A 12,649-nucleotide genomic window follows, 5' to 3' on the forward strand; every position below is an offset into this window, starting at 1 on the left:
CTCTCAACATCCTGAATAGGATTACCTCCAGTACCTAGCAAATGTTTTAAATTGTGATCAAGTCTAATTTATCATTTTTAATTTTATAATCTATGTTATATGTTTATAGTTTATTTAGAAAATACTGGCCTATGCCTGTAATCCTAGCTGCTTAAGAGACTGAGATCTGAGGATCGAGGTTCAGAGTCAGCCTGGACTGAGAACCTGAGACTCTTATCTCCAATTAACTACCAGAAAAACCAGAAGTGGTGCTGTGGCTCAAGGGTTATGGGGGTAGCCTTGAGCGGAAGAGCTCAGGGACAGCGCCCAGCCCAGAATTCAAGTCCCACGACCAAAAAAAAAAAAATTGCCTGGTCTAGGGATACAAAGCTCTTCCTTTAGGTAATATAATTTTAGCTAGTTCATTTAGATTTGTTAACTAATATTGAGAGAATTTTTGCCTATGATATGCAATAAAGGCTTATTTGCATTTTTAATTTGTGTGGGCATGCAATTCTAATATCATTTTTTAATTGTAAAGGTGATGTACACAGAGGGATTACAGCTACATAAGTCAGGTAATGAGTACATTTCATTTTGAACAGTGCCACCCCATCCTTTATTTTCTTCCATTTTTTTCCCCTTTCATCCAATATCACTTGTTGAAAGCACTAGACACCCCCCTACAAAATTGGTTTGACAACAGTTTAAAAAAGTCAGTTGTTTATAGATATGCAGATAGGTCGAGCATTTTGTTCTGCTGATCTAAACATCTTATGCCAATATTATATCAAACTGATCATTGCAGCTTAATGATTATTTCTAAACTCATACAGTGCTAATCTTTTTTTAAATTATATTTTATTGTCAGATAATGTATAGAGGGGTTACAGTTACATTCATCAGGTAGTAGGCACATTACTTTTTGAACTTCAAACAGTGCTAAATCTTTCAGCTTGTCTTTTTCAAAATTGTTGGTTATTTGAATGTATCTCCATTTACATTTTTTTTTTTTTTGCCAGTCCTTGGGCTTGAACTAAGGGCCTGAGCACTTGGGCTTTTTCCTCAAGGCTAGCTACCAATTGAGCCACAGCACCATTCCTAGCATTTTCTATGTATGTGGTACTGAGGAATCGAACCCTGGTCCTCGTGCAAGCACTCTACCACTAGGCCAAACCCTCCATTTAAATCTTAAAAAATTACGTTGTCAATTTTTATTTTTAGTGAACCCCTTTGAGCTTTTTGTTGGTGTTACATAGTTCAATATGGAGACAGCTTTTTAGTATGTATGTATGTATGTATGCAAGCACTGTCTTTGGACTTTCTCAAGGCTAGAGATCTACCACTTGAGCCACAGCCCCACTTCCAGCTTTTTCTATGTATGGGGTACCAAGGAATCAAATCCTGATCCTCATGCATGCTAGGCAAGCACTCTTACCACTAGGCCAAACTTGCTGCCCCAGCTTTTTATTTATTTATTAATTTTTTTAAAATATTTTTTATTGTATTTAATAAAAGGGTTACATGATATTTGCCAGATAGAAGGTGCATTAATTTACATACACTGATACCCTTCCACATGTCTTGGTCCCCATTACCCTCTCCCCCACCCCCCCCTCTTGGTTTTCCCCCCTTCCCTGTCCAATTTCAAGTAACCAAATACAAATGTATCCAATATATCAGATAACAAAGTGAGATATTGTGACAATATGAGATAACAAAGGAACAGCAAAAGAGATGAGAGATAACATACAGCTTTTTATTTTTTTAAACTAGTATTCAATATGTGAATATGGTGGCTGTTGTGTAGGCTTTATTTAATGTTGTAATATTTTATAGTTTTCAGTTTACAGATCTGTGTACATCTTTTGTTAATTTTTGAATGCATACCTGTTTTAAAATTTAGATGGTATTGTAAATTGTGGGTGTTCTAATTTTAATATTCACTATTCATTGATGTTACACAGAAACACAATACCTTCTTATCTTTTAGGTTTATGCCATGCAAGCTTACTAGAAGCTTTTTTGGTAGAGTCCTTAGTATTTTTCCATATTGCCTGCCATGTCACCTATGAGCAAAAACATGTTACTTTATTTTTTGATGTCTTTGTTTTCTTTTTCTTTATGGCCATGGCTACAACTTCAGTACTATGTTGAAAAGTGATGGGGTTGTCTTGTTTCTTGTCTTATGGAGAAAGCAGTTCATCTTAAATATTAAGTATAAGGTTAGCTGTTGGTTTTTCAAGGATGCTAATTATCAGGTTAGATTTCCTTTAGTTCTTAGTTTGCTGACAATTTGTGTCATGAAAGGGTATTGAATTTTGTCAGTTTTTTTTTGTTTGTTTGTTCATAATAGAGCTTGAACTCAGGGTCTAGGTGCTATCCCTCAGCCTTTTTTTCTCAAGGTTAGCACTCTACCACAGCTCCATTTTGGTTTTCTGGTGGTTAACTGGAAGTAAGAGTCTCATAGACTTTCCTGCCAGGGCTGGCTTAGAACCACAATCCTTAAAGCTCAGGCTCCCGAGTCGCTAGAATTCTAAGTATGAGCCACAAGCGCCCAGCATATATTGCTACAATTTTTGACTTAAATCTGTTAGATCAGGACTTTCTTTTTTTTTTTTTAATTAATTAATTTATTTATTTTTTATTGTAATTAGTAAAAGGGTTACATGATATTTGCCAGATAGAAGGTGCATTAATTCACATACATTGATACCCTTTCACATGTCTTGGTACCCATTTCCCTCCCCCCCCACCCCCCACCCGTCTTGGTTTTCCCCCCTTCCCTATCAAATTTCAAATATCCAAATACAAATAAATTCAATATATCAGATAACAAAGTGAGATACTATAACAATATGAGATGACCAAGGGACAGCAAAGGAGATGAGAGACAACATAGTACATTAAGGACAATAATCATTCATTATATGGCTTTTGTTTCAGTATCCTGGAGGTCCTTTCAATTAGCTTCACATTATATGTCCTTATGTATCAAGATTTTGCTCTATTGCAGATCTCTGCTAGTAGAGCCCAAGGTTTCTACTGATTATGACGAATGAGGGAAACCATTGAGCCTATGTTTAGATCAGGACTTTCATTATAACGATCTATTACCATGATTAATTACCAAACAAAAGCAAATTGACTATATGTCTTAAAAATTTGAGAAGCTTTGGTTCTCATTTAACTTTGAGTACAAATTTAAAATATTGATACTTTATAGTGATTAACTTAAAATCATAGGAGAAAACTCAGTTTTGTTTATCAGGGCTAAGTAACATTTTGTAAAATACAGTACTTGATGGGGCGGGAATGTAGCCTAGTGGTAGAGTGCTCACCTAGCACTCATGAAGCCCTGGGTTCCATTTCTCAGTACCGCATATACAGAATAAGTTGGAAGTGGTGCTGTGGCTCAAGTGGTCTTGAGCAAACAGTGTCCAAGGACAGTGGCTAGGCTCCTAAGTTCAAGCCCTAGGACCCGCAAAAAAAAAAAAAATACAGTACTTGAAAGGGTAATACTCACTATAGAAAAGTATAGGGAAATGTGGTGTGGGAAGTATGCATGTGTAATCAGTAGCTAGCAAGTGCAACATTTAGCTTATTATAAATGTTAATTTGCAACATTTCGCTTATTACATATCACTTAGCTTTAATGCTAAGAAAGTCTTATCTGCATCAAGGCAGAAGATATTTAATTACAATCTAGAAGTATAAAATTTATGTAACCATTATAAATTATGCCTGATATTTCCAGTAACTTTTATAATTAATGATGTAAAATTACTTTAGTACAGCAGTGTTTCTTCCCTTAGTTTTAGAATTGGTTTTTACTAAAAAGTTCATTTTTGAAACTTTTGATTTAACTAGTTTAGAGCCTTTTCACCTAAAGTCTTGCTAAGTTTTAGAGTCTGCTGTGAAAAATCTACAATACTTTGTTTCATTTTCTTAATTGCTTCCTTTTGCTTACTCATTTTTAGTTAGGCACCTATTATAATTAATTTGCAAGGATTCTTTTGTCAGCTGAATTTTACTTCCAGATAATAATTAGTAAACGTTTTTATGACTGAGTCATGTTAGAATGACATGATCCATTTGTTAACACTTATCATGACAACACATTGCTAAGAATGCTTGAAGCTGAGGAAGGTCATTTGTTTGCCACGTATGCGATTTTTGCAAACACTGTTGTTTGCTTTGTGGTTAACCAAAAGGAAAGGCCTTGTTTTTTATTTTTCTTTAATTCTTGGAACAAAGAACAGAAAGTATTTGTTCAAAGTTCCTTTGTTTATTCTGCTTTGTAATTAGTAGTAATATAAGTACAGGATTAAAATTCTTATTTATATTTGGAGTTTTAATTCATATTTAACTTCATACAGAATTGTATGAAACAGTAATATGAAATTTCTGAGCAGTGGTCCAAAATAGTAAGGAACTTTTTACAACCCGCATATGCAACTTTAAAAATCATCACTCGGGACCAGGAGTATGTAGCCCAGTGGTAGAGTGCTCCCCTAGCATGCCCCAAAGCCTTGGGTTTAACACATGTAGGACTCTGCTAGCAGAGGATTACAGTAGCTCAAAACCTATGTACATGAGGTCATATAGGATGAGACTAAATACTAAATGAAATGAACTCTAGGATATGGAAACAAGAGATTTATCTTGTGTGATTGTTGTTCTTGATGTACTATGTTATTTTTCCTTTCTTTTTTTTTTTTGCCCTTTTGGTTAATCTCATGTTGTTACTGTATCTAACAGTTATTGGTGTATTATATATATGATTATTTGAAATAGGGACGGGAAGGGGTGAAAACAAAATGATTGGGAGTGAGTAGGGGAAGGGAAAGGGAAACATAAAAAGGGGTATTAATGTGTGAGAAGTAATGCACCTACTACCTAACAAATGTAACTATAACCCCTCTATACGTTATCCAAACAATTAAAAAAAAAAGAAGCCTTGGATTTGATCCCTTTGCACCACATGCACAAGAAAAAGCCGGAAGTGGTGCTGTGGGTAGCTCAAGTACTACCCTTGAGTGTCCAATGACAGTGCCCAGGCTCTGAGTTCAAGCCCCAGGATTGTAAAAAAAAAAAAAAAATCACTTTTCTTGTATTACTACACATGTTAAATATGATGGAAAGTAAAAAGATGTGTGATTAGGAATATGCTGAAACTATTTGCATCAGTAAAATTATGAAGTACAGTATTCAGAACTTGTTAGCTGCATTATGATTCTAATTATATGAAACCATTTGTTGCATAGAATCTTCTTCTCAGGTAATGAGTCATTTTAGAACATTCGATATTTTTGTTTTTTGCTTGGTACTGAGGCTTGAACTTAGGGCCTTGAGTTCTTGCTCAGCTTTTTTGTTCATGGCTGGCACTCTACTACATGAGCCATGCCTCCATGCCTCTATTTCAGCTCTTTTTGCTTGTTAATTGGAGATACAATCTTCAGGACTTTTCTGCAAGGGCTGGCTCCACCTGAGATCCTTAGGTTTCAGTCTTGTGTGGTAGGATTAGGGTTCCTGGCTTCTTTTTTCTGTTGACCATGTATTTAGTGTTCTTGGTCTGTATTCCGTTTTTCTTTTCTAAAGTGTTAGGTAACTGCGTTGACATTAGGAGAGACTAAGGATGATATGAGTATGAGTTCCATCATTCAGAAAGACAAATACTAAATTTTCTTTTTTTGGCCAGTCATGGGGCCTGGGCATTGTCCTTGGACACTTTTTTTTTTTTTAATTAAAGAATTTATTAACATTGATTTTTTTTCATATATTTCAAATGACATGTTTAACAAACAAGTCTTGGACACTTTTTGCTCAAAGCTTGCTCTCTACCACTTGAACCACACCTCTACTTCTAGTTTTTTTCTGAGTATGTGGTACCGAGGAATTGAACCCAAGGCTTTATGCATGTTAGGCGAACACTCTACCACTAGGCTACGCTCCCGGCCCCATGCCTTGTTTTGCTTTGTTTTGTTTTGTTTTTCCTGCAGATCCTTGACCTAAAAAAATGACATGGAAGGGAAATAGTGAGATTCAGAGGTATTAATGAGGGGAGGGTGATGAGAGGAATGTTATTTAAGTACCTTATATTTGTGTGAACCCACAAAAATTGTAAAAAGAGATGTAACTAAGTTAAATGTATAACAGAGGAGGTGAATTTGATTAAAGCAAGTTTTATGTATGCGTGGGCATATAGTGCTTACCTCTTTGTATAATTAATATACAATTAATTTTTAAATCTAAATTGAACAATATGATATGGGTTCCAGAGTTGGGAATCACTGGACTTTATATAAAGGTCAATTCTAAATTAAAAAAAAAACAAAAACAACAAACCAGAATTGATGGACGATCAGGTGATTGAAACAAGTCACACATGGTATATGATAGATCTGGTCTTGGAAATATTGCTGTAGCAGCACTCAGTGACCCCAAGAAGGGTATAGAACCATTATCTTCAAATTTTTGTAGGAATGAGAAATAAGCCATGTTTGTTTCAGAGAGGATCTTGCTGTCTGAGAGGGTCTCGCTGATTGGTTTTGAACTTATTTCCCTGCCTTTTCTTTCTAAGTGCTGAAATGTACAGATATGTGCTACCATACCTGGTAGAATATATGTCTTTAAGCATTTCTGTTCTTCAGGTATAAGACAAGAGATAACCTAACCTAGAAGTACTAGAAAAATATAATTTCTATGATTCCTTTAAAACAAATAAGAACTATTTCAGTATATAACAGGCAACCAGGAGAAGAATCAAAATAAAAACTGAAGAACGGAGGAATAGAAAAATGCCATATATTGGACTGTAAGTTTGGCTAGTGGGAGTGCTTGCCTAGCATCCATGAAGACCTGGGTTAGATTCCTCAGTACCACATACATATAAAAAGCTGGAAGTGGTGCTGTGGCTCTAGTGGTAGAGCTCTAGCCTTGAGAAAGTCCAAGGACAGTGCTCAGGCCCTGAGCTCAAGCCCAGGACTGGCAAAAAAAAAAAAAAAAAAAAAAAAAAGAAAGAAAGAAAGAAAAAGAAAAATGCCATGTGTCAGCTTCCCTGAAGTGGAGTTGCAACTGATATTTGCTACTTCTTTCTGTCCTTTATTCCTTTCCTCTTTTCCCCTTCCCTCCTTTGTCTTCTTACCTCTCTTCCTCTTTTTTCCTCCCTTCCCCTCTCCCCCAATTCCTCCTTTTTCCATCTTTCTTTATTTTCTTCCTTCCCTCTGAACTTTCATATTGTTTAGGTAAATTTTATTTGATTCTCCATTTTTGGGTAATTACCTGCATGTTAAGAAGGCAATACAACCATATACTTGCTGTTTGTATATGAACTGTCTGTGTACTCACATGCCACCAATCACAGGTAGGCTTTGAAAGAAGTTATATGATTGATCACTGACCATGACTTAATCTTTATACAGTGATTTGTGGACTGAAGAAATAGCATGCATATTATATTTTACTCAGTTAAAATACTGTGGTAACTGACCCTTGAACCATGTTTTTGGGTGCTTGCTTACCTATGCAGGAGTAATTGAATCTTACATGTAGTGAGACCCCACAAAGGGGGGAAAAAAAACATGACTGACCAAAAATCCTAAATTGAGTAGAGAAAACTATGAGCATGTTAATCCTATTATTTTTGGCTAGGAGTTGATAAGTCCTATCTAAGATTGAAATATGTTCCTGACATAATGGCTCCTTAGAATCACATTAACCTTTTTTTTTTTCCTGCCAGTCCTGGGGCTTGAACTGACAGCCTGATCACTGTCCTTGGGCTTTCTCAAGGCTAGAGCTCTATCTACCACTTGCGCCATAGCACCACTTCTGGTTTGCTTTTTTCTGTGTATATGTTCCCAAGAAATCAAACCTGGGTCTTTGTGCATGCTTGGCAAGCACTCTACCAATAGTCCAAACTCCCAATCCTCACATTAATCTTAATGAAGTCTTTTAAGGACTTTTCCATGATGAGGAAAAAATAAAGATCAGCATCTCTTTCTTTTCTTCTTTCCTTTTTCAGTTATCATTAATGGCCAGAAAGTGGGAATATTTTAGGTCAGTTTCATGGAAGCAACGTCAGAGTTTAAAGAGCTAACTTTTGGCCATGTGTAGGGCCAATAGTCTCAGCTACCACCTCATGTTGTATTACATGAAATGCCCAGAGATGTAGGGTCTAAGTTTGTCTTCATCCTTAATATTTATATATATTCTACTTTATTTTATGTTCTGATGGCACATTTGGTACTTGAAAATGAAAATTATTTAAAAAGTTATTTAACTCAGTGGAAAAGAAGGTCTCTGCATATATTCTGTCATCATGGAAGTGAATTGTCATGGTTATTCTTATCTAAAAAGGTAGAAGCATCAGGAGAGGATAACTGTACAAAGTAACTTTGCGCAAAAATATGATTACATAAAGTAATATTTATCAAAATGAACTCCAAGAAATGGAAATGAGGTACTTTTCTTTGTTGTTTTTGTTTTCTTTACATTTTGTCTTGTTTGCAAGTTTGTTTGTTTGGTGGAGGGTGGGAGGGCACAGAAAGGGTGAAAGATATGGTAGTGGTACTCACCAGACATGTTGAAAATAAACTGTAGAACTTATAGGAGGGAAAAACTGGGAGAGCCGGAGGGAAGGAATGACACTGTTCAAAAGAAACATACAAGACATATGTAACTAATCCCTCTGTTCATCACCTTTATAATAACAATAAATATATATAAAAAAGGAAAAGGAGAAATTGCTAAGTAATATAGTCCTTGAATAAATTGTAATGTCTGTGAAAGAAAATTTGGAGATATGTAAACAAAGGATTAACAGGTATGATATGAAAAGAGGAACTTAGAAGCATTTATTTTGTTTTTACATATTAAGTCCTAACTGAACATAATATGGGAGACTTAACTTTACTAACTGATTCTTCACATCTAGGAGTAGAACTGTTAACTGAGCTATTTTTTTTTTTTTTTTGATTGTGGGACTTGAACTCTGGGTCTGGGCCTTGTCCCTGAGCTCTTCATTCAAGGCTACCATCCTTCTCCTTGATCCATAGTACCACTCCAGTTTTCGGGCGATTAATTGGAGATAAGAGACTCACAGACTTTTTAGTAACCATGCTGGCACTAAAAAGCTTCCTGAGTAGCTAGGATTACAGGTGTGAGTCACTGTGCCTGGATACTGAACTATTCTTTTTTTTTTTTTGCCAGTCCTGGGCTTGAGCTCAGGGCCTGAGCACTGTCCTTGGACTTTTTCAAGGCTAGAGCTCTACCACTTGAGCCTCAGCACCACTTCCGGCTTTTTCCTACATGTGGTACCGAGGAATCAAACCCAGTCTTCATGCATGCTAGGCAAGCACTTTAACCACTAGGCCAAACTCCCGGCCACTATTCTTTTTTTTTTTATTAAAGAATTTATTAACATTGATTTTTACATCATATTTCAAATGACATGTTTAACAGGTGTTCAAGAAGGGAATCTCTATATATAATCACTAGCACTTAGTTTTTAGAACATAATCAAAATTAGGCTAAGGGTTTGTATATCATATTATTTTATGAAATAAAACATGTCTCTAAAGTCATAGGTTTTTATGTCTATATAGTTTATATTTCCATTATCATGACCATAGCTTTGGGTATGCAGATATTGAGTCCTCGCTCTTGTACTCTTTGGATCTAATAGCCACATATTAAGGATACCATGCGCCTTTTGTTCCTTTGGTCTTGACTTGTCTCACTCAACATGATTCATCCACTTCCCTGCGAATGCCATTATTTTATCTTGTCTGTTGGCTATGTAGAATTCCATTGTGTATATATATATATATATACCACATTTTCTGTATCCATTCATCTGCAGTAGGGCATCTGGATTGTTGAACTATTTTTATAAATTTAGTTTCTCACATGTATCACTAGCTCTTCATAGTCATTAATAGTTTAGATTACTGAACTTGTTTTTCTTTTTTTTTAGTTTAAAAATATATCTTCATTACAAATTAATGCAATGAGAATATGGCTTAGTGGTAGATTGCTTGTCTAGTATTCCTGAAGCCCTGAGTTGGATTCCCCAGTACCACATAAACAGAAAAAACCAGAAGTGGTGCTGTGGTGTAAGTGGTAGAGCACAGAGAGGCTCAGGGATAGAGCCCAGGCCCTGAGTTCAAGCCCCATGACTAGTAAACAACAACAACAAATAATAATGCAGATGCTTTGATTTTTCCCGGGCCTCAGTTTTGTCATCTGACTTGAGGATAATTAAATCTGGGGGTTGTTGCCATAATTAAATTATCTAAATGTATAGAATTGTGCTTAATAAAAAGGTAAATATAGTATTAAATGATCACTTTGTGGTTACTAGAATACTGCACATCTGTAAAACTACAGCATGGAAAGATACCCAGTGATTTAAGTAAACAAATTTTAGAGCAATATGTACATATGAGCAACTGTTTGTAAGTAAAATTTTGAATGAGAGTATTGGAGTAGAACATTTGGCTAGCATGGGTGAATAATTCAGTCAGTTCCCAGCATTGAAAATAAACATGTACAATATATGAACTAGACTAGATATGTTCCTCATTACTAGTAGACACTGATAAATCAGTCCCCACCAAGTTGACTTAGAGAGTCTGGTCAAGTCTCAGCTCTTAACTACTAGGTATGCTGGGGCATTCCTATAATTCCAGCAATTGAGATTCTGAGACGAGAGGATCAAAAGTTCAAGGACAGTCTGGGATCTACAGGGAAAATCTTATGTCAAAAAATAAAATAAGTAAACACTTAAACATTTGAAAAGATATTTGTGTATGTATTTGGGAATGATAAAATGCTTGTCTTAATGATAATAAAGGAGGTTAATTAGTGGAGGGAAATCACATTGGAGAAGTTTTTTTTGGTACTATTTGGGATTTTCCCCAAGAATGTACTATTATATTTACAGTTAAAAATTGTAATTTTTCAAAGATTAAAAGGATAGTACAATTTGTGACTTTTATTTTAAAAACTTGTTTTTAAATGATAGATAGCTCTTACTCTCTAAGTGCTGTGTACTTTTCTTTATTTTCCTTAGTGATTTACTAAGATTTTCTTGGCAGGAACATGCTTACCCAGCTGATGAGCTCATGCCTTTAACCTGTAGAGGCCGAGTTAGAGGCCAGGAGCCAAGTCGGGGTGATGTTGATGATGCCTTAGGAAAGTGAGTATAAGAAACAAAGCATAGCTGGACACCACAAAGTACCTAAGATTGCTATAAATATTGCATTCAACTCCTTTGTTTCTTTTGTTGTCTTTGTAAATAAAATTATCTCTTAGATCAGAGAAAAGTAGCTTGCTAATAAGTTGAATGTAACTTTTAAAAGTTAAAATTGTAATGAAATCTTAAAATGCATAAAGTCATAAACGTGATAAAATGTTGGTGCTTTACTATTTTCATATATGTTAAAATAAGAGTTAATCAGTGTTCTAATGCATAGCTTTTCACACCTCTCCATCTTCATACATTGTAATATTGACATATAAGTGTGTTAGCAAATAGAAACTCCCAGCTGATAGAATGAAGGTTAGTCTACTTAACCACTTATGGATATAATATTTCAAATTCTAATGTTTTGCATCTTTTTATACTTGTTTCTTAGATTCTCCCTAACACTGATTGATTCTTTGGACACTCTTGTGGTATGTTTATTTTTTCTTGGAATCATCTGTTTTATAAAGTTCATAATAGGTACACAGGGTTTGTTAATGCAATGCAGTAACTGTGGAATAGAAGCTTTTAGATTTAAAGTTGTTCAATTGTGTGATGATATTTTAGCTAGTAAGGATTTTTTTCTTTCTTTCTTGGATGTTGAAACCAGTAGAAGAAAGTAATTTTGGAAAATAGCATCAGTATTTTCAAAAATACTGAAATTGTTTAATTGAAATCTTTTTATGTTATTTTATAAAAAAAATTGTTTCCCAGCAATGATTTTTTTTAGCACCAAGTAATGACTTTTTGAATCTTCCAATCTTACATAATGTAGAAATCATTTAAATTAGTTAAAAAGTTAAACTAGTTCAGAATTGCTGCTGATGGCAGAAGGGAGAGACTGAGTTCCAGATGTCATCAATTTCTAAATACAGTGTCCTGTAGTGTTTTGTTTTGATCAATATGATATACAAGTAGATTTATTTAAGGATTTTCTTAAAAGTATAATTTGAGTTAATATCTCAAATACTTGTTTAAAAACAAGACAAAAATTTGAAGGGGGATAGCAGTCTATTTTTAGAACCAAGCTTTATTTCCTGATACTGTTTCCATGGTCTTACTTTTTTCTTTTTTTCTTTTTTTTTTGCCAGTCCTGGGCTTAAGCTCAGGGCCTGAGGACTGTCCTTGGATTTTTCTCAAGGCTAGAATGCTACCACTTGATCCTCAGCACCACTTCTGTCTTTTTCTAAGTATGTGGTACCAAGGAATCAAACCTGGGTCTTCGTGCATGCTAGGCAAGCACTTTACCACTAGGCCAAACTCCTGGCCCTTTTTTTCTTTTTCTTTTTTTTTTTTTTTTTGTGGGTCATGGAACTTGAACTCTGAGCCTAGGCGTTATCCCTGAGCTCTTCAGCTTTAGGTTACCGCCCTACTCCTTGAGCCATAGTGCCACTTCTGGTTTTCTGGTAGTTAATTGGAGAT

General features: G+C 35.2%; 1 protein-coding gene across 6 annotated transcripts in view; it reads left to right on the forward strand.

Moving 5' to 3' along the window:
- Edem3 (ER degradation enhancing alpha-mannosidase like protein 3) overlaps positions 1-12,649 on the forward strand; it is a 71,034-nt gene that overhangs the window by 16,471 nt on the left and 41,914 nt on the right. For all 6 annotated transcript variants that reach the window (XM_090340247.1, XM_090340249.1, XM_090340248.1 and 3 more), the window contains exons 3-4: positions 11,079-11,179; positions 11,619-11,658. In XM_090340247.1, the coding sequence (XP_090196373.1) occupies positions 11,079-11,179; positions 11,619-11,658 (141 nt within the window). The remainder of the gene's footprint in view (positions 1-11,078; positions 11,180-11,618; positions 11,659-12,649) is intronic.

This window comes from Megascapheus bottae, chromosome 10, assembly GCF_031878675.1.
Source record: "Megascapheus bottae isolate mThoBot1 chromosome 10, mThoBot2.hap1, whole genome shotgun sequence".
Lineage (NCBI taxonomy): Eukaryota > Metazoa > Chordata > Mammalia > Rodentia > Geomyidae > Megascapheus > Megascapheus bottae.